This window comes from Strigops habroptila, chromosome Z (genome assembly GCF_004027225.2).
Source record: "Strigops habroptila isolate Jane chromosome Z, bStrHab1.2.pri, whole genome shotgun sequence".
Lineage (NCBI taxonomy): Eukaryota > Metazoa > Chordata > Aves > Psittaciformes > Psittacidae > Strigops > Strigops habroptila.
The window spans coordinates 22,847,454-22,865,450 of NC_044302.2; the positions used below are offsets into that span (position 1 = coordinate 22,847,454).

Below are 17,997 nucleotides of genomic sequence, written 5' to 3' on the forward strand. Positions count from 1 at the left end.
GCTCTGCCCAATTCTGAAGCCAAGATGCTGCATGAATAAGTTCTGTGCATCCTTCAATGTAGGCTGAATCTTCAGTGATTAAAAGAGCGATGAGTGCCATAAACAAAACACAGGAAGGATGTGTGTCCTTGTACTGAGAAGGAGCTTTATGGTAAATATTCCTACTGGCAGGCAGGACCTTCACTCTCCTATCTTCCTTCAACCTGAGGAGAGCTAAAAGCTGTAAAACATTATTGTTCCATGCACCCCCAAGATAATGATCTTTTGGGGTCAGGAGCATGTTACATAACTGGGTCAAGGAGTCCTGTGGCTGAGCAGCTCCCTGGTAGTTGTATTTTCTCAGAAAGAAGAGGATTTTTGTTTCTGAGATAGTCAGCTCTTCCAACATTAACTGAACTTCATTTGTTTTGTGTATTTAGTACAATTTTAGCTTTTGCATTCATGCACAGTAACAATACCATGTTCAGACACAACACTGCAATCTCTGGAAATTTTTATCATCTAAATATCTGGGCTGGAAATTTCTGATCATGTTAATAAATCTCCAGCTGTAGGCAGTACTCTCTGTAGCTACTGCTAATACCACCAAATTAAACTTGGGAATTACAGATGTACCTGCAGTCAGATCAAGTGACTCCAATAAACGAAGGGAGAGACTACCCAGCGCCCTTCATCACTAAGGACTTCAGTCTTTGTAGCCATAGGCACAAATTCTATTTTCCTTAACATAGCAGATTCCAAGTAGGTGCTTGATCATAACATAAGGGAGTTTCCTTTGGCACTCAGGAGCCAGGCTTTGCAGCCAAACATTTATGTCTGCAATTGCAGGACCTGTGTTAAGAGCTTTTTGGCTCACTGCATAGATGCATGGATATTCTGCTGCCTGGGGCTATTTCCTGACTTGCATTGGTTTTTTCTTGCCAACAGGCTACAATATGATGTCCCAGGAGAGTACAGACAACTGCTCCTGCATGCTAAAGAAACCAAGGTGCTACAGTCTGGGGGAAAGCCTGGTGACAAGACAGACAGCAAGGGAGAAACACAGAAAGGAGAAGGAGATGACATATACTAAGAGCCTGAAGAAGAGGAGATCTTTCCTGAAAACCAGTTATACCTCACAGGTCACTTTTCCCTTGACTTTACCAGGCCCTCTGCAAAGCTGCTGCTCTTGGCCACCTACACCAACACTCCTGGCTCAGCTGCCCTCTCCGCCCTCCTCAGAGAACATCAAGGATGCAGAGCTGGGACTTCCTGCTGCCACCCAAGCCCAGAGAGACAGTGCTAGCCCAAATCCATCCTCTAACCTGATGGAAATGGAGCCTGATACCATGGAAACAAAATCAGTGACTGACTCGGTGGTTTCTTCCATTTCAGCTGTTCGCCTGCAGGGTGTTGCCATGCATGTGGACAGCGGCCTCCAACCTGCACATGCTGTACATCCACCTTTCCTGTCCCTAGAGGAAGGTGTACCCCTTCCTGGGGGCACATCTTATTTACAGGCTGCCGGGTCACCTGCTCAGGGAAGTTCTTCCATGAAGACAAATACTGGGTTGCCAAGTGAAGAGAGCTGTATGGCTACCAAAGGCTGGCTGGCCCAAGTGGCACGGGAGGAGATGGGTGAGGTGATGGTAGCCCAGCACGAGGCTGGCGGTACACCCCCTTTCCCTGGCCAAGAGGTGACCTGCCCTGCTAACGAACACACACTGTCACCATCAGCTCATGGCCACAGCGTGGACTCTTCTCATGAGGTGGACCTCACTGCTGGGAGGGAAGCAGCATGTAAGGAGCCTGTCCCAGCTCTTTGTAAAGAAGGAAAAGCTAATTGTGACAGCTGTGCTGAAAACAGCAGTGACAGTGCCTTGTTACAGGCAAAAAGCAGACCAGTGATAAACAAGGAGGCCTTACGGAAAGTGCACAATAAAAATGACATAGGTTTTCCAGACACAACCCAGCTCTTAACAGGTTGCAGCAGCACTTCTGGGGTTATAACTCACCTCTCCTGGCTCTCATGTGGGCTGAGGACAGACCTCACATCACCCAGCCCATCTCAGGGAAGGGTAGATAACCCACTAGAGCTTTTGGCCTCTGAGAAGACCAGTGGGTGCCTGGGGGCTGGTGCTGTTGGAAAGGAGATGCAAACATCCCCAGCTGGAGCACTGTTTGAGAAAGAGTTGCTAAGCAGCCAGGAGCTGGATGAAGGAGACCCTAGAAAAGATGCAGGAAATGTGGCGCTCACACACTCACAGCCTGTTCAGACTCCTCTTCCCAGAGAACAGCCTGCTGAGGTGAGAAAAGACTCTCCTATAACTCCCTCTGTAGGGCTTTCCACCTCCTCAGGCCCAATTCCCTTTGGCATGTTGGAGAAAAGAGCAGACCGTGGGGCTTCAAAGCACTCCTTCCTCTGCTTTAACCACAAGGAGGATGAGCAGAGTCCTTCTGACCCCATCATGACCAGGTCCTTTGGTTTTTCCACAATGAAGAAGACATCTCCACCACAGCTTGGGATGGACAAGTGCAGCTGTCAGCTGTCCTATATCAGCTGCTTCCACAGGCCTGATGACAAGGGGGAATGTGAAACTACCATCCCCATGTGCAACACGTTTTTGGAGCCCCTCACCACCCCACCATCCAGCAGCTGCAGTCTTCCTGGGACCCCTGTGAGCAGTTACCCAGTCTCCATTGCTAGGGACATGGCATGGTGGGACCCTTACATCCAAGCTCTCAGCAAGCTGAAGGACCAAGCACAGATGAGCCCTGCAGATTTTTCCTGCTTCCTGGCCTACACCACAGAGCTTGGGGAGGTTGTAGGGAAGCTCTCCAGGAACCAAGCAACCCACCTGCAAGGTCAATGTTCTGAGCAGGGTGCTGAGAGCAAGGGTGCCCTTGGCTTAGTCTCCCAGGATCTGCTGTCCAGTTGCCAGGAGCTCCTGAAAACAGAGCAGCCCCTCAAAGAGCTGCAGGGTGTGCTGAGGGTGACATTCAACCACCTAGTTCAGCTGGCAGTGGCCTGCTTCCAGGTGACGCACTGCCAGCTGTGCAGGCAGAGGCAGCAGGAGCTTGGGGCTGCACTCATGGATGTGGTGGGAACCTACCAGCAGCTTGTGCAGGCTGTTCACCAGCAACTTTGCAGGCAAGGCTGCCCGGATGTGGGTGCCAAGCTCCTTGCCCACCAACACACAGCCCTTACAGCTGCCATGTTTTGTCTTCTGCAGCAGTTCAGGGTACCCCCGTTGTTGTGATGGGGATGTTTGGTGGCATGAGTGTACTGGGTGGGAAGAGCCCAACCATGTTCCTTCTGTCCACTACTGGGATCTTTGCTACAGAACGTCTAGCCCCACAGCTCAAGAATGCTCACAGAAGCATGTGTCCATGGTGTCAGCTTAGCTCCATCAAGCGCCACTCCTGTGCAGGAGGTAGTTGTGGAGCATGATGTACTACCCTCCAGCCTAGCTTTGCACAATTCTGTGTACGCAATCTCTATGTAATATGCAAACTCACAGAGTACTTCAGTGGCTTATGTATCTTGCCTGGGGCTTTTCTCTCACCTCCCAAAGGTCTTGCAGGTGACTGGTCTCAAGGTGTTGTCTTAGCCTGTGAAGCTGTTTAGCCAGCCTTTCTTCCCACTCCATGCTCTCCAGGCAGTCTCTGAAATAGAGTGATGTCAAATCCCACCTTGGCCCAACATGAAGGAACCCAGGATGCTTTGTCCACCTTCTGTGGCTGAGGACATAATGGAAACCTCTTTGGGAACAAAGCTGTGCTATATTTAACTGCTTTTTCTTGCAAGGGCAGAAAAGAGGCTTGTCCCAGGCAATGCAGGCAACACCATATCCTGCTCTTCTGATATGGTTTCTGTGTGTCAGCCAGCTCTTCTATTTACATTTGCTGATGCTTGAGAAGGTCCCTAACAAACATCCCCCCTTCCCTGGTCTGGGCTAGCATATGTTGCTGCATAGCAAACTCAGGGGCTTAATTATAAAGTTAAAGGCTCTTATACTGGAGCCAAACTGCAAACCTCTAACTACACACCAACAGCTAATGAGTGGGGGGAATGTGAAGACTAAGAACTGGAAGAGCACATAGGGCACAGCACAGCAACAGGTGTTAGCAAACACAAATTCAGCCTATGTGGGGAGAAAGACCCAGTGCAACAGGCCCTTCTGACAGTGCCTCATGGCACTGAATTCCAGGTGTTGTAAAAGGCTCTTGGTGTGAAAGAAAAATGAAAATACATATGCAAATGCAATAGCAATTTACCTCAGAAGACCTTCAAGTCCTTGTACTGGTGGTTAGAGCTAGTCATTGACAGCGACATGGAGGTTCTTTGGTGGTTTCTTTGGGTTTTGGGGATTTTTTTAGCAATAATGACTGAGGTAACATATCAACTTAGATGCATCAAAAATGCTTTCTGCTGTGGCTGTAAAATACATCTGTTCTCCTTGTGCAGGGCAGAGTCAGATCCCAGATACCTTTCCAGGAGAAACTTCAACGTTAGTGAACTTTGCATGTCAGTGTGTGATGATGTACCATGCATCAATAACTATAAGGATGCAATGGGAGTTTAAGAGTAAACATTTTATTTTAGGTTTTTAAAGTAGATGCACAAGATTAGGTATAGGCTTCAACAACTCCCCGAGTCTTCAACTGGTTTAAAGTTGTTAGGACATGGTGTACCTGGAAATTGTTTCTCCATCTGGGAATCCCATCTTGTGTTCCCCAATTGGAACAGCATTGTCCTTTTCCATGGGAAGAAATTTTCCTCACCAGGGAGCTTTGCAATTCTAACTTCACCGTACTTACTGTTTTAGCAAGATGAAATAAGTATCTTAAAGCACTCCTTCCTGCCCCAGAACAAGTGCAGATGCAAGAGTCAGAAACACTCTAACAAGCATCTGTAAAGAAGTAGAACTGAATTCCTGTCAGTTTTCACTTGATCCCAGGGCTGCATTAGCTTGTGTTTTATGTTCAAGGGGAAAAAGTAATTTCCAGCATTGTACTGCTGAGGCAGAATGTGTCACTCTTGATAGGGTCCTTGAACAACATTTAAGCAGAGCTATCCTCTCTATGCACATTCATGCTGGTGCCTCTGCTCAAAATTTGGAGTTTGTCTCTCTTGTCTGCAGAGCTCTTTAACATCACAAAATAAAGAATTTTCTTGTGCATTATCATGCTGATTATCATTTCCATTTATTTCACTGCCTCTGGCAGCACATAGCCTTTTCCAGAAGAAACTCCAGCTTTCAAGGCTGCTGGCCAGCTTCGAGTCTCATAGTAAGTTGATAAGATATCAAAGACTGTCAAGAAGAGAGAGAGGTACCATGCTGTGATAACATACTAGCAAGCTCTATTAATACACATCCCATTGGCTGCAAAACATCAGGTAGTTACAATAGCTGATGACAGAGAAGGTTAGCATGGGACCTGGGGGTTTGCCTTCCTCTCATTTAAAATCTGACAAGCAAGTGTTTGAGGCAGCTTCAAAATAGCACACGACTATTTTGAAGATTACTTTTGGGAGCTCTGGGTAGGCAAAGCAGAGGCTGTGTCAACTAAAGCAAGGTTCCCCAGTCACCATTTGACTACCCTGTACTACCCATCTGTGCAGCTGACCACCATGGTGGATCATACCTACTGCACTTCCACCATTGTTTCTCAGATGCTATGTTTCCACATCTCCACACAGTCGTCTCTAGCAGCTATGCTTGGTGCTTTGCAGAGCCCTCCACTACCTCCTCTGCCTTGTGCTGATGGAAATGGCAATGATGTCCTCATGCCAGAGGTAAGAATTTACTAGAGCTGGCCTAGGACACATCTCTGCTTCATAATCTGTAGCAGAGAGGCGTTCACATTAAAAAGCCCCAGACTATCAGTGGAGGTAGAGGAGCATGGGCACATCCACCGGTGTGACTGGGTGGCCCAACCCACAGTCATGACATGGAGCCATTACAGTGGTAGAGTGTAGGAACACATCCTGGTGGTGTGAGCCTTGCCTTGACTGAGCCTGACACAGGCATGACAATTTCTGTTCTCCCCTGCCTGGGACCTTGTATGACTTGAAGCAACAGCAGCTTCCTCACATCTCCACCACAGTAAATGTTCACTGCTTTGTGCAAAGCAAGTCCTGTGTCCCTGAGAATGCGCCGATGCAGAGAAGCACACAAGACCTTTAAAACGGGGGCAGCCAGGAATAAATCCTATTAAGAGAAACCTCTGCTCCCAGCGCTTCCCCCATTACTCAGCAATGGGGAATAATTTTGAAAACACCCCAGCTTCAGTGCTTGATAGCCCCCTCCCCCCTGCCCAGGCAAGTGACAAACATGGCTCAGCCTCTCACCTTGATTAATTGCCAGTGTCTCTGAATGGTAGTTCTTGGTGTTAACAGCTTTCACCATGTACTCACGAATGGGGAGACGGGCTGTTTGCAAGGATTGCTCTTGTGCCCTTTGCAGAGTCAGCTTCTGCAAAGGAAACAAGAACAAGGTGCCCCATGTGCACAAACTTGCGTATGCACAGCATGCATAGTATTCTAGGTGCAAGCAGCTACGAAGCTAAAAACTGTCCTGGGGCTCCTTTCACCCAGACTGCTACAGCCTCTCAGCCTCGTGCTGGATCCAGGTAGAACCTTGGGGAAAAATGTATCGTGGCACAACAGTGATGTCTCAAATCAAGGCAGCAGCAGCATGGGGTACTACCAGTGGGATGTCTTTGCTCTCAGGAGATAATGGGGCAGACAGCACCTTCAGGTTCCAACAGGCTACCCACCTTGTGAATACTTTCATCCACCAGGCCTCCGAGGATGTATACTTTATTTGGATCAATATCTTCAAGGACTAGAAACAAGATAAGCACTTGCTCACAACCATACAAAAGTAAAATCCTGCACTACACCATTTTCCAAGCAAGAGCCCACTTCCATAAGAAAACTATGGCCAGAGCCACCCTTTACCCTGGAGCCTCAGACCATGCAGGAGGCTGAGATTTCAGAGACAGACGTGTCTGCCTGAACTCGCAGGCTGCGTGAAAGGGAGAAACGCTTTTCTCAGCCTTTTCAGAAAGGCTGAAAGCACAGAGCGCCAGATACCATACATTGCTCCCTTTAACCACTGTCCGTTCCGAGATGTGGCTGATCTGGTCAGTCTGATCCCAATCTGCTCCACAGTGTGCCGACTACCAGGGTCCCCTACTAAAACCTTCCCCCACCCATACCAGATTATTTAGCAGAGTAAGGCACTTTTGTAAACCAAGACAGAGATCTATACCCCCAGCAACACGTGGCAGGCTAGAAATAGAGGAAGAGGAGAAAATAAACACAGTAGCAAATTAAACAATAAAGAGAACATTGTAGCTGCTGCATTATTTCAGAGAAAGATGTCATTTAGACTGTAGCCAAAACTGCCACAGCATCTCCACTTTACCACTTCCTAGGATTACAAGCTGCAAGGGATCTACACACAGGTTTTAAGTCTGCGGCAGATCACACACAGCCCTAAGTTGAAACCTCATTCCATGAAAACAGATTGAGATAGGAATAGATTTAGCATCTGATCTAAATACACAGTACCTCTCATGCAATTTGAGACAATGAATACTTGGAATTGAATCACCTGAAATATGAAATAGCCTGAAAAAGAAAAGCTTAAAAAACAACCATTTGCCCTAGCTCCCCTGTGCCTAAAGCATGTGAAATATTTACCATTCTCAGAGTCAGGAGTAAGATAAACAATTGCATCTAAAGGAAACAGGTCCAGGTAACTTTCTTGAGTTGTATCTATCTGAAAAATGCAAGATGGAAAAATGCAAGAAGCCCATTAGCCCGAAGTCCATTTGCCAGAGCAAAACCCACTCTCAGACACAGAAATATACTGACACTACTGCCTCAGGTGTTTACACTCCTGCAAGGGTGGGTTTCTTCTTAATTGGAAAATGTTTGAGCACTGAACAATACGTATCTCAAAATCCATTAAATTCTTTTCTAATGAAAATCCCTATTGTTTGAGGAAGGGAGAGCAGAAAAAAAAATCACCTTATTTTAAGTGAGATTCTAATTCTTAAGAGATTCAGGAATCTCCACCTTGGCTTGTCCCCTCATTGTTACCAGGTGCAGACCCCACATGTGCTGTAGAACACATAGCTCAACGTCACTGCCGTGTGTGGGTCTTGTGCTCGAGTCAGACGAAGCTCAGTGCAAAAACGCAGGACAGGAATGCGTGACCTGTCCAAACCCTGACTAAGCTTATACGTCTGCCTGTCCCCAGTATTACAGGTCTTTTTACAAAAGCAGCATCTGGAGAAGGAATTCTCCTGCAGGCAGGAAGGAGACGAGCTTTAACCTGAAGGCTTTGCACATTGCCCCATTACCTGTCAGTTCTCATCTCCTGTCAAAGGATCTGAACTTAACCACTGCTACTAAACTGCATTCCCACACCACTCCCAGCTCTCATCTGAGCGCACCTCAGCCTGTCGTGGGTCAACACTGAAGGCCAGCATTGGCTGCAGGGTGCTACAAGCCTTGAATGCACTGTGGCCAGAGATCCTTACCAAATAATTGGAGAAGCCGTCGTTCATGCGAAAACACTCCTCATAGATCAACGAGCCCACAACAAACTCCGTCAGACAGAGCCAAAATGGCTTCTCAGCCCGCCTGTTGGCCCCATAGAGTCTCCTGATCTGGGAGGCGAGGCGGCTTGTTTCCTTCCAATAAATAACAAGCACAGTGACCCACAAGTCAAGGGTCAGGGGGTAACATGGCTCCACTCGGGGACTGCAGACATCCATGATGCCCGAGTCACCGGCTGCTCGCTGAGGCTCTGGAAAGGCTGTTCCCGTGGAGCACAGTTCAACTGCCTCAAGGAAACCCGGAGAGTTGGGTGTGCAGCCAGTCAGGAAGCCACGTGCAGGCTGGGGGTTTAAGGACAGTGAGAGATGCGAGTGGACAGCATCCCCCTAGAGGCTGAGCTCAGGAGAGCTGCTGTGTGCACCCTCCCACATCCCGGCTCTAGCTGAGCTGGAGCACTGGTGCAGAGGGCGCAGCAGGCAGGGCCTCCCGTACCTTCTCAGTCATGCGGTCGGCCACCCCGAGGTCCACGCAGAGCCGGGGCCCCGACGTCCTGGCCTGCAAAAGGCGCTCCTTCGCGAGGGCGGCCGGGGCCCTCCCGTCGCCCCGGCTAGCAGCTCCTGGGAGGCAGAACAGCGAGAGGGCAGCCCGAGTCCCGGCAGGGCCGCAGAGCCACGGCCCAGACCCCGTTCTCTCGGCCAGCAGCCCCTCGACGGGGCCGCTCCTTACAGTAAACGTACCGTACCGCGCCGTGCCGCCCCTCACCTGCGCCCGCAGCCCGCCGGGCTCTGCTCCTCTCCCGTTCCTGCTGCCTCTTCCTCTTCTTGGCAGCCAGCACGCGCTCCCAGCGCCTCCACTTCCGCAGCACATTTCTCTGTGGGAGCAGCAAGGCCTCAGCCCTACCGGCCTCCTGCAGAGGAGGAGGCCGCGGGACCGGCGCCAGGGCGCAGCTGAGCCCTGCCACCCCTCGCCCCGGCCCGCGGCACCTACCGAGCGCCGCGCCGCGCCGCCTGCCCGCCCCGCGCCGGGGCCGACGGCCGAGGGCTCTATCCGCAGCAGGCGGAGCGCCTCGCAGGCTACCGCCGCATCCCCTTCAGGCTCCACCAACAGGCAGCCGCCATCCACGCCACCCCCCGCCATCGGCGCCGCTTTCCCTTCCCGGGGCGGGACCTTCCGCGGGAGGGGTGGAGGCGGGGGCATGTGCCCCCGGTGGCGCCGTGGGAGGGAGGGAGCGGACGGGCGGGCGGGCCAGGCCGTGGCGGTCTGCATGCACGCTAGGAGCCTAGCTGTTGGCGGGTTGAGTGGACGCTGCCGGGCGCCTAGCCGGCCACCCCCGCCTGTGAGGCGAGGCGAGGCGAGGCGAGGCGCGGCGCGGCGCGGGCCTTGCCGGCGGAAGGCGGGCTGGTCTAGGCCAGGCGGTGCCCCGCTGCCCCTGCTCTGTGGCTCGCGTGGAGAGGACGGGTCATGAGCGGGTCGTTGCTGCGAGGCGTGCGGCTGTGCTTCGCCCGCCCGCCCGTGAGTAGGGGCTCGACTGGGGACCCCCGGGGGGCGGTGGGGAGGCACCGTCGGGAGGAGCCGCCCCTCCGGGCCGCCCGGGGCCCCTCCGCGGGAGGAGCAGTGGAGCGGGCTCACCGGCCACGACGGCCTCCTACCGCTTCATCGTTTCTCCCTTTCATTCGGGGCGTCACTCGCCATCTCAACGAGGGGTAAATCTTTCAGGCACTTGCACGCCGTCCCTCCCTGAAGCTGCTGTCCCGCGTTGCCACTCCTGCACCCTCCAGTCCCTAACTCTTTTTCTTCCAGTGAGAAAGAGGAAAACCCGCCAGACCTCTGTATTTATGGATATAGGTTTGCTCCGGTTTTGAAATGTGCACAGCTAACTTTTATATCATGGGAATCCTTACTTGTTGCATGCCAGTGTATTTTTGCACTTCTCCTAAGAAGTTTAATTTCTGAGATGGTTTTCCAGTTTATGCTTGCTTTAGTATAGTATATCTCATCGTTTTCATAGGTGGTACCTGCATACATCCTGATATAGCTGTTTCAGCATCTTTCTTCCTTGTAGCAGTGAACAGAGCTGTCTCTAGCCAGTTATCGTTCTTACTCATTTATGCTGCAGTAATGCGTTTGCGTTTCAGGCCAAAAATCAAGCATATACCAAGCAAAAAAAAAAAAAAAAAACACCACCAAAACCCCACCAAGACAAAAAAACACTCAGAAAAGTGTTTTCCTAACAGGTTTAGTTTTCACTGCAAAATTGTGGGGGACACCATGCTGTTGGGCTTTAACCCTAGCTGGCAACTAAGTATATACCACAAATCTGCCTGCTCAACTCCATCTCCCTCAACCCGTGGTGGAAAAAGGTGAAACGCATGGGTTGAGATAAGAACAGTTTAATAATTGAAAGAAAGTAAAATATAATAACAGGAAAAAGAGAGATTAATAAAACCCAAGAGACAGCAGTGATGCCCAATACAATTGCTCACCACCCGCTGACCGATACCCAGCCTGACCTGAGCAGTGATTGGTCCCTTCTGGGTGACCCCCCACTTTCTATACCAAGCATGATGTGCTGTGGTATGGAATCCCCCTTTGGCTAGTTTTGGTCAGGTATCCTGTCTCTGCTTCCTCCTGGCTTCTTGTGCCCCTCCTCACTGGTAGAGCATGAGACTGAAAAGTCCTTGGTCAGGGTAAGTGCTACTGAGCAACAACTAAAACATTGGTGTGTTATCGGTTAGTTCTCAGACTAAAGCCAAAACACAGCACTGCACTAGCTTTTTCTTACGGAAAGAAAACAACTCTTATCTAAGCAAAAAACAGTGGTAGTGGAGTGACTGGGGATCATGCAGTGTTCGTGGGAACATTCAGAACTACTGTGGTGTGTGCCAGAAGCTGGGAAGATGCTTGAGACGCCCTTGGAGCAAGGCTCCCGAGTCTGCACCAACTGCTCAACACTGAGTCGCTCCATGCTCCATCCCAGCCTGCCCATCTGGAATGCAGCTTCCTTTGTAAAGCCCTCTGCAACACAGCTAAAGAGTTAATGGCCTATAGCCTTGATGCTGCAAGACCACAACTACTTACATTAATGGTGCATTTTGAAGGGTGATGCCACCTTGTCTTTCCAGTGGTTTTGGTATAACAATGCTGTTTGCTTCAAGTCTCCAGAGGCCTGATTCTGGTACTACTGATTGTTCTGCAGGAAGGAAGGTGGTTTTGTCTGGAGAAAGGCTGATGGGCAGGAAAAGAAAAAAAAGAATTTATTCTTTGTGCTCCTTTGTTGAAGGAGATCTGTCAGGGCCACTGCTGAATGTCTGTGTGATGTTGCTGTGTGCAGATTGGCAGTGAGCACCTTTTAAGCTTGGGAGATGCCACAAGCTCAGCATTGGTGCAGACGGGCTGATGCATGGCTGAGGAGGACTGCAAAGAGCAGCAGCTGTGGCCTGCAGCTGAGATGGTGCATAAGAGGGAGGCAAAGGAAGGAGATGCTTGCTGGATGCCCACACAGCAGCTTAGGGCTACAGCCAGGAACGAGTCTTCGGTTTCCTTTCTCAGAGCACCGTCTGCCTTGCTTGTGGAGCAGCAGATGGTTTACAAACGTGCCCCTGAGTCCTACCAGGAAAACAGGAGTAGCTGAGGAAAAGTCCTCCCTCCCTAGGCTACCAAGATGGTAAGTGTCTCTCCAAATAAACTTTCCTCTCTCCTTTCTCCCCAGTTTCTGCCTCTTCTAGCCTCAGAGGGACTCCAGAGGCAGGTCTGGCTGGCATACAGCACCAAGGAAGAGAACACTGCAAGGTCTGTTGGGCGGTACCCAGTGCCCAACAAGAAGGACATGCCATACGACATCGTGGAGCTCATGGAGGAAGTAGAAAGGAAGGTAAAAGAGATGCAAGGTTCTGAGAGTGGAAAGTGTACAAAACCCGAGTAGATGGTACATGCTAAAAGAGAAGTTCTGGTCCACAAAACCTGATGGGAGGCTGAGGTGAGGAACACATCTTGCAAAGCTCCTTCCAGTGTATAGGTTGGGGATTTTACTGGAAATCATGCAGCGTCTTGACAGGACTATAAGTCTGCCTGGTTCCATGAGACTAGTGGGTTGTTTCAGATGGGTCTCACACATGGGGTAAGCTGGAACACTTTGAAAAACACTTTGTTTTTCTAGGAGAGCAACTGTGTTTACTCGAGACACTATTAGGAGTATTTTTAACTCTTTTAAAGGAGAAAAAACAGAGGAGAAGCTGTTTTGATGACAATATTAAAAGGCTCAGGCGATATTTCTGCTTTTGAGCTTTGACATTTTTTCTCCAAAGCTAAATGGGCTGCACAGTATCAGAACAGTAAGCCTAGCACAGAACTGTGTATAAGGGGAAGAAGAAGGACTTGGCAAGAGCATCCTTCCCTGCTGTTGCAGAGCAGGAATGCCACATAGTCCTTCCTGATGTCCAAAACACTCCACCAGCTACAGCTGTGTGAAAACTTCTCCCAAGAGCTTCCTCTCAGAGAAGTGCTGGTCCGTCCCTCCCTGTCCTTCCCGGCAGCCTGTTGAATCTGTGCTCTGCTACCATTGCAGTGGCCTGGTGAAGTTTGCATCATGAAAGGAGTCAGCAGACTGGAGAGTAAATATGGTATACCGAGGAAGAGTCAGCTCAAAGTTCACGTGGTGTGACACAAACTTCTGTGTGTCAGTGATGGAGTCAGTGAAGACCTGCATATAGGATCCAATTAACCTAGCAGACTCAGATAGCTAACCTCTGTTGCCAGAGGTTCCTAAGTAAACTAGTAGGTTGTGGATGAAGAGGCTAGAGCCTCCCCTTGGTTAACTAACATTAAACAGACAAGTGAAACAGGAGGAAGGCGCAGGCAATTGTGTGGCAGTGGAGGGAGGTTGCCAGAGGAGTCTGTGACACCTGAGCTACTCTCCTTTCTCATAAAAAACCCTGAAGAACAGCAGCTGGTAAGCTAATGGTGTCTGTGGGCAGTTACCACATTCACAGTGAATCCAGCTTGTTTAGAACTGCAGTGGGCAGCCAGGCACTGAGGCTGAACCTCTGCTGATAAATGCCAGCTGCTGGGACTCAGACACAGGCGGGTGTAGCATCAGCTAATCCTGCATATGAGAGGCAGCGAGCAGTTCTCTAGGAAAGGCAGCCTCACACTCCATCAGGCAGACTGGGCATTGGCAGTTGTCACGGGAGAATGGGGAGACAAGTAGAGCAGCATTCTTGTGTCAGCAGATATACCCACTGTATGCTGGCATCTCAAACAATGTGCTGTTCAGATTGGGCCAGCCATGTCCTGTAAGCTTGGAGGGAAGAAGAGAGTTACAGGAGGTTTAGGATGGTCACATGGGCATAGCAGCATCTGTGCAGGAAGACCAAGTAGAGACAGCCTCTTGGTTTGGAAAGGAGCTTGCTGACATGACTGTTGTTATTACTGCTGTGTCTGAAGTGAGCAGGGCAATCAGTCATGCTATGAAACTGCAGCAACACCTAATGAAGAACCACATCATTATATGTTCAGTCATACGTATAAATGGGCTCAAAGGGCAAGAGAATAGGTTTGCAGAGATTCCCCAGCACTGCTGTGCTAACAAATTGTTCTCTAAGCCTAGTGCATTAATGTCACCCTCTGTGCTGTGTTAAGTTGCACTTGTTTTTCCTTGAACAGACTGGATTTCTGCCCAATGTGTTCAAAGCCATGTCTCATCGACCTGCTGAATTCAGAGCTTTTTTTGCTTATTACAACACCATTATGAACAAAGACACAGGTAAACCATACAGCCACCACCACCACACTGCCCTTCCCTTTGTAGATGTGAAAAGTTATGTCCTCAGATATGTTGGTTCACCATGCCTTCCCCCAGCCAATGATAGCAGCTGCAGAGGCTGGATCTGCACACAGATGCTTCTGGCTTTGCTTGTACTGCATACAGCTTCATACTCTTTAGCTTGTGGTTAAAAGCAGCTCTCAAGCCAAGCCCAACTGCTTCACTGCACTGTTCTCTGTGTCATGACAAAGAAAGGACAGGCTGCTGCTTAAGGAAAGATGAGCTGGGAGCCAAGTGTGCTGGAAAGGCACAGGCAGAGGCAGTGGTTTCATGTGCAAGGCTGCAGCCCTAGACTATAGGAGTGACTACAGCAGAGTGACTATAGCCCTAGACTATAGCAGGGCCAGTCTGGCAGTAGCGACCACGGCCAGCCAGGATTTCCGAGCCAAGCCTGTGGGGACAAAGCTGATCCAAGATCAAGCCAGAAAGTCATCCTCAAACAGGTCACTCAGGTTCCAAACCAGTATGATTATGCAGCCAGGCACGTGGCTCAGAACAGGTCACAGCCAAGGGTCCAGCATAAAACAGCTCCCAGTGGAGAGGCAGGTCCATGCTGAGCCTGTCTGCAGCTCTTCCTTCACAATGGTTCTTGGCAGCGAGCGACCCAAGAGCAGTGGCAGAATTTGTGTGAGGGTGCCTGCGCCCCTGGCACTAGGGACTTTGAACCCGGTGGTATCTCTGTCCTGCAGCAGCAGGGAGAGGAGCAAGGTGCTTGCTGTACACTAGGACGCTGGTGCAGGGTGCCCTGGTGTAGAGAGAAGAGAGGGCTGGCTGCAGCTGCTGGGCAGGGCTCTAGGGAACTCTGCATGGCTCTCCAGTGTTTGAGGAAATGCAGTTTGAGGACTGACTGTTCCTTCCTCATTTCCTGTGGTAGCCTGTGGTAGAGGGCACCAAGGGGCCTCTTCTCATTGCTTTGGCTCTTGAAAGTACATTAGTAAAACACAGATTTTATAAAATAATCTGGTGCCTGTAGAGTACTCCTCCTGCTTTTGGTAGATGGGGGCTAGGGCAAGAGTGTCTCGGCAAGTTCTATGGGCAGCGAGGAGTGCAGCCTTATCGCATCTCTCACATGGTATGTGCAGTCTCTGTGTGAAGCTTTCTGATCCACTTATGCTGCTGGAGTGAAGCCATGCCCCTACCTGTACCAGGGTCTGTTTTTCCCTTCTCATTCCCATGCTTCCTTTTAATTTGACTTGAAGAGTAGAAATATTTTGGATCCCACCATCTTCAGTATTTTTCCTGCAGCATCACAGTGTTGCCACTTTCTGGACTGAACCAGAGCAAGAAGGCCTCTTCTGACTCCTTAACTCAACGGGTTTTAGCAGTGTCTTTCATGTTCTTAGAAACACTGATTTTATGGAAATATTTTCAAAGTCCAGTAAAGCAGTAGTTTTTGTGGGGAAGGCTCCTGACCTTCCCTGTGAAAGGTAGTTTTTAAAAAACCCTGCTGCTACGTATCTTTAAAAAGGCAAAGAGCAGCAGTGGTGACGTGCAGCCAGGCAAGTTCCTCAGATCCTGTGCACAGTCCTGTCAGGAATCTGTTTGTGAAAATGACTGGGATTCGGTCTGAGTGTAACAAAGCACAGTCGTCTTTTCCACAGCTTCTTTAAAGTAGTCACAGAGCTAGACAGTCTGTAGAAGTCATGGTTTATCCGTCTGCTGGTCACTAGGACTACTCAAAACCGCAGTCATAGGGTACCTCATTGTTCCTTTTGTGGGGTTTTTTTTGTTTGTTTATTTGCTGAAACCTGCTTAGTGGGATTTAGAACACTGCACTTTTCTGTAAAAGCAGCAATAAAGCATCAGAGAATGAACAGACAACACCCTCCCTAGCCATTTGCCTCTGAGATGTACAAAGAGAAGTACCAACTGAGCTTCTTACTTGGTGAGCAAGTAATTTTGCTCCTCTGAATTTTCCTGTTATGCAGAATTGTTGTTTCTCTGTTGACCAAATCTCATGTACCTCATCCTAATTAGGTGCCTCATGAGCAACTATCCAGGTAAACTGGTTGCATGGATGGATGATTATAGAATCACAGAATGGTTTGGGTTGGAAGGGACCTTCAAAGATCATCTAGTCCAGCGTCCCCCCTGCCACAGGCAGGGACACCTTCCACTACATCAGATTGCTCAAAGCCCCATCCAACCTGGCCTTGAACACTTCAGAGGTGGGACACCCACAACTTCTCTGCAGATACCTGTCTCAGTGTCTCACCATCCTCATTGTAAAACATTTTCTTATGTCCAATGTAAACATACCATATTTCAGTTTAAACCATTGCTCCTTGTCCTGTCACCTAGGAGCTTTGGTTGCAGGACCCTGCATGCTGTCTGGACCCCTATCTCCTATGCTGTACTGCGTGCAGCTTATATGCAGAGCACTCCTCTCCCTGTTTTCCCAGTGATACTTGCTGTGGTGGATGTTTTTAATAGGAAAGTGTGTCAGATCTTTTGCTGTCCCTGTAGGACGACTCAGCAAGGCAGACAAAGAGCTCATAATTGTGGCTACAAGTGTCGTGAACAGATGTCCTTACTGTGTGATTGCACATGGAGCACTTCATCGGATATATTCCAAGCAGCCAGCATTGGCTGACCAGGTCAGTAGGATTACAACAGCGTGCACCCCACTTCCTTGGCATAGTCCTTTGGGAGGTGGGAATAGTCCTCTTCCCATAGAGGGCTATTCCTCTATGGGAAGACATATACAGTCTTCCCATATACAGACACTATAAATAGTGTCTATTTTTTCACGTGAAGTTTTGATCCTTAAAGTCTGTGTGGTTCCCAGCAATCTTGACATGTCTGAGGCCCTAACTCAATACCTGGCTGATTGATGAGCTGTCAGCCGAGTAGCCAGTAGGGGCAGGACTTTGAGGTAGGGGTCTATGTATCCTCATCTACCTTCCAAGCAAGATGGAAGGAGGGATGGTTGACCTGCAGACCATTCATCTGGCTGGCCACTTTCTTTTCTGTTTTAATTTGGTCTGTGGAAGAACTTGCTAACAATGGGGAGATGATGCGTCCTGGTGGCATTAGGTCATTTCAAGAACTCCTCCATACCCTGCTCAGCAAAACTGTCATAGTCCCCGAGACAAGAAGGATGATAAAACAGACGAGTTTTCGTTTCATTCAGGTGCTGAACCCTGTACCCTGTGTACTGCCATCTCTTTGGTTTGCAGAGCAAAGAAGAGGGTCAGCCAGTTACTGTTTGCTTGGTCCATCTGTGCTGCCTCTGGTTTCTGCCTTCTCACAGGTCACTGTGAACTGGCAACTGGCTGACCTAAGTGACCGGGACCTGGCAATGCTGGAGTTTGCTCTTGCAGTCTGTCGAGCTGATAATATCACTGAAGAGCATTTCCAGAAGCTGGAGAGGCATGGTTTTGACCGTGAAGATGCCTGGGACATAGGCATGATTTCTGCTTTTTTTGCTATGTCTAATCGCATAGCTCATTATATTGACCTGCGCCCAAACAAGGAATTCTACACAATGGGCAGGATGCTGCATGGAGAGAAGGAGGAGGAAGAAGCTTAGCATGCCTAACATGGCCCCCTGATGCCAATGCATCAGAAAGATTGATCAAGCTCTTAGTTCTCAAGCTAGTGTGGCTTATTTCTGAAT

The 17,997-nt window shown here is 49.5% G+C and overlaps 3 protein-coding genes across 8 annotated transcripts in view; 2 read left to right on the forward strand and 1 right to left on the reverse strand.

Moving 5' to 3' along the window:
* The window catches only part of FRMPD1 (FERM and PDZ domain containing 1), a 39,075-nt gene extending 33,907 nt beyond the window's left edge, over nt 1-5,168 (forward strand). Inside the window, exon 16 of the mRNA XM_030511647.1 lies at nt 928-5,168. Within this exon, the coding sequence (XP_030367507.1) occupies nt 928-3,239 (2,312 nt within the window). The 3' untranslated portion in view covers nt 3,240-5,168. The remainder of the gene's footprint in view (nt 1-927) is intronic.
* TRMT10B (tRNA methyltransferase 10B) lies at nt 4,557-10,296 on the reverse strand. 5 transcript variants are annotated; one of them, XM_030511652.1, is made up of 8 exons: nt 10,207-10,296; nt 9,320-9,428; nt 9,050-9,174; nt 8,539-8,898; nt 7,694-7,772; nt 6,763-6,830; nt 6,335-6,458; nt 4,557-5,294 (listed from the first exon to the last, which is right to left on the reverse strand). In XM_030511652.1, exons 1-8 carry the CDS (start codon nt 10,228-10,230, stop codon nt 5,188-5,190), a joined length of 996 nt encoding a protein of 331 aa, XP_030367512.1. In that variant the 5' UTR covers nt 10,231-10,296; the 3' UTR covers nt 4,557-5,187. The 5 variants fall into 5 exon arrangements, with proteins under 5 accessions (XP_030367512.1, XP_030367511.1, XP_030367514.1 ...); XM_030511651.1 differs by having other exon boundaries at nt 9,295-9,428; nt 10,207-10,289; XM_030511654.1 differs by having other exon boundaries at nt 8,539-8,691; nt 9,295-9,428; nt 10,207-10,286.
* LOC115619423 lies at nt 9,765-17,974 on the forward strand. Of its 2 annotated transcripts, none has more exons than XM_030511656.1 (5): nt 9,765-10,069; nt 12,267-12,428; nt 14,219-14,318; nt 16,845-16,975; nt 17,632-17,974. In XM_030511656.1, the coding sequence occupies exons 1-5, from the start codon at nt 10,019-10,021 to the stop codon at nt 17,908-17,910; spliced, it is 723 nt and encodes a 240-aa protein (XP_030367516.1). In that variant the 5' UTR covers nt 9,765-10,018; the 3' UTR covers nt 17,911-17,974. The 2 variants fall into 2 exon arrangements, with proteins under 2 accessions (XP_030367516.1, XP_030367515.1); XM_030511655.1 differs by having other exon boundaries at nt 10,019-10,105; nt 17,632-17,972.
* Nucleotides 17,975-17,997: the final 23 nt, after the last annotated feature.

Bases quoted from the DNA above. Each gene is read 5' to 3' on its own strand.
- TRMT10B (XM_030511649.2), bottom strand. From the start codon at position 9,424: ATGTGCTGCGGAAGTGGAGGCGCTGGGAGCGCGTGCTGGCTGCCAAGA. The intron at 8,899-9,049 runs GTACGGGAGGCC...TTAAACCCCCAG, and splicing joins CCGACCGCATGACTGAGAAG to CCTGCACGTGGCTTCCTGAC. The intron at 6,831-7,693 runs GTAAATATTTCA...TCTTGTTTCTAG, and splicing joins TACTCCTGACTCTGAGAATG to TCCTTGAAGATATTGATCCA.
- LOC115619423 (XM_030511655.1), top strand. From the start codon at position 10,019: ATGAGCGGGTCGTTGCTGCGAGGCGTGCGGCTGTGCTTCGCCCGCCCG. The intron at 10,106-12,266 runs GTGGGGAGGCAC...CTTTCTCCCCAG, and splicing joins CTGGGGACCCCCGGGGGGCG to TTTCTGCCTCTTCTAGCCTC. The intron at 16,976-17,631 runs GTCAGTAGGATT...GCCTTCTCACAG, and splicing joins AGCCAGCATTGGCTGACCAG to GTCACTGTGAACTGGCAACT.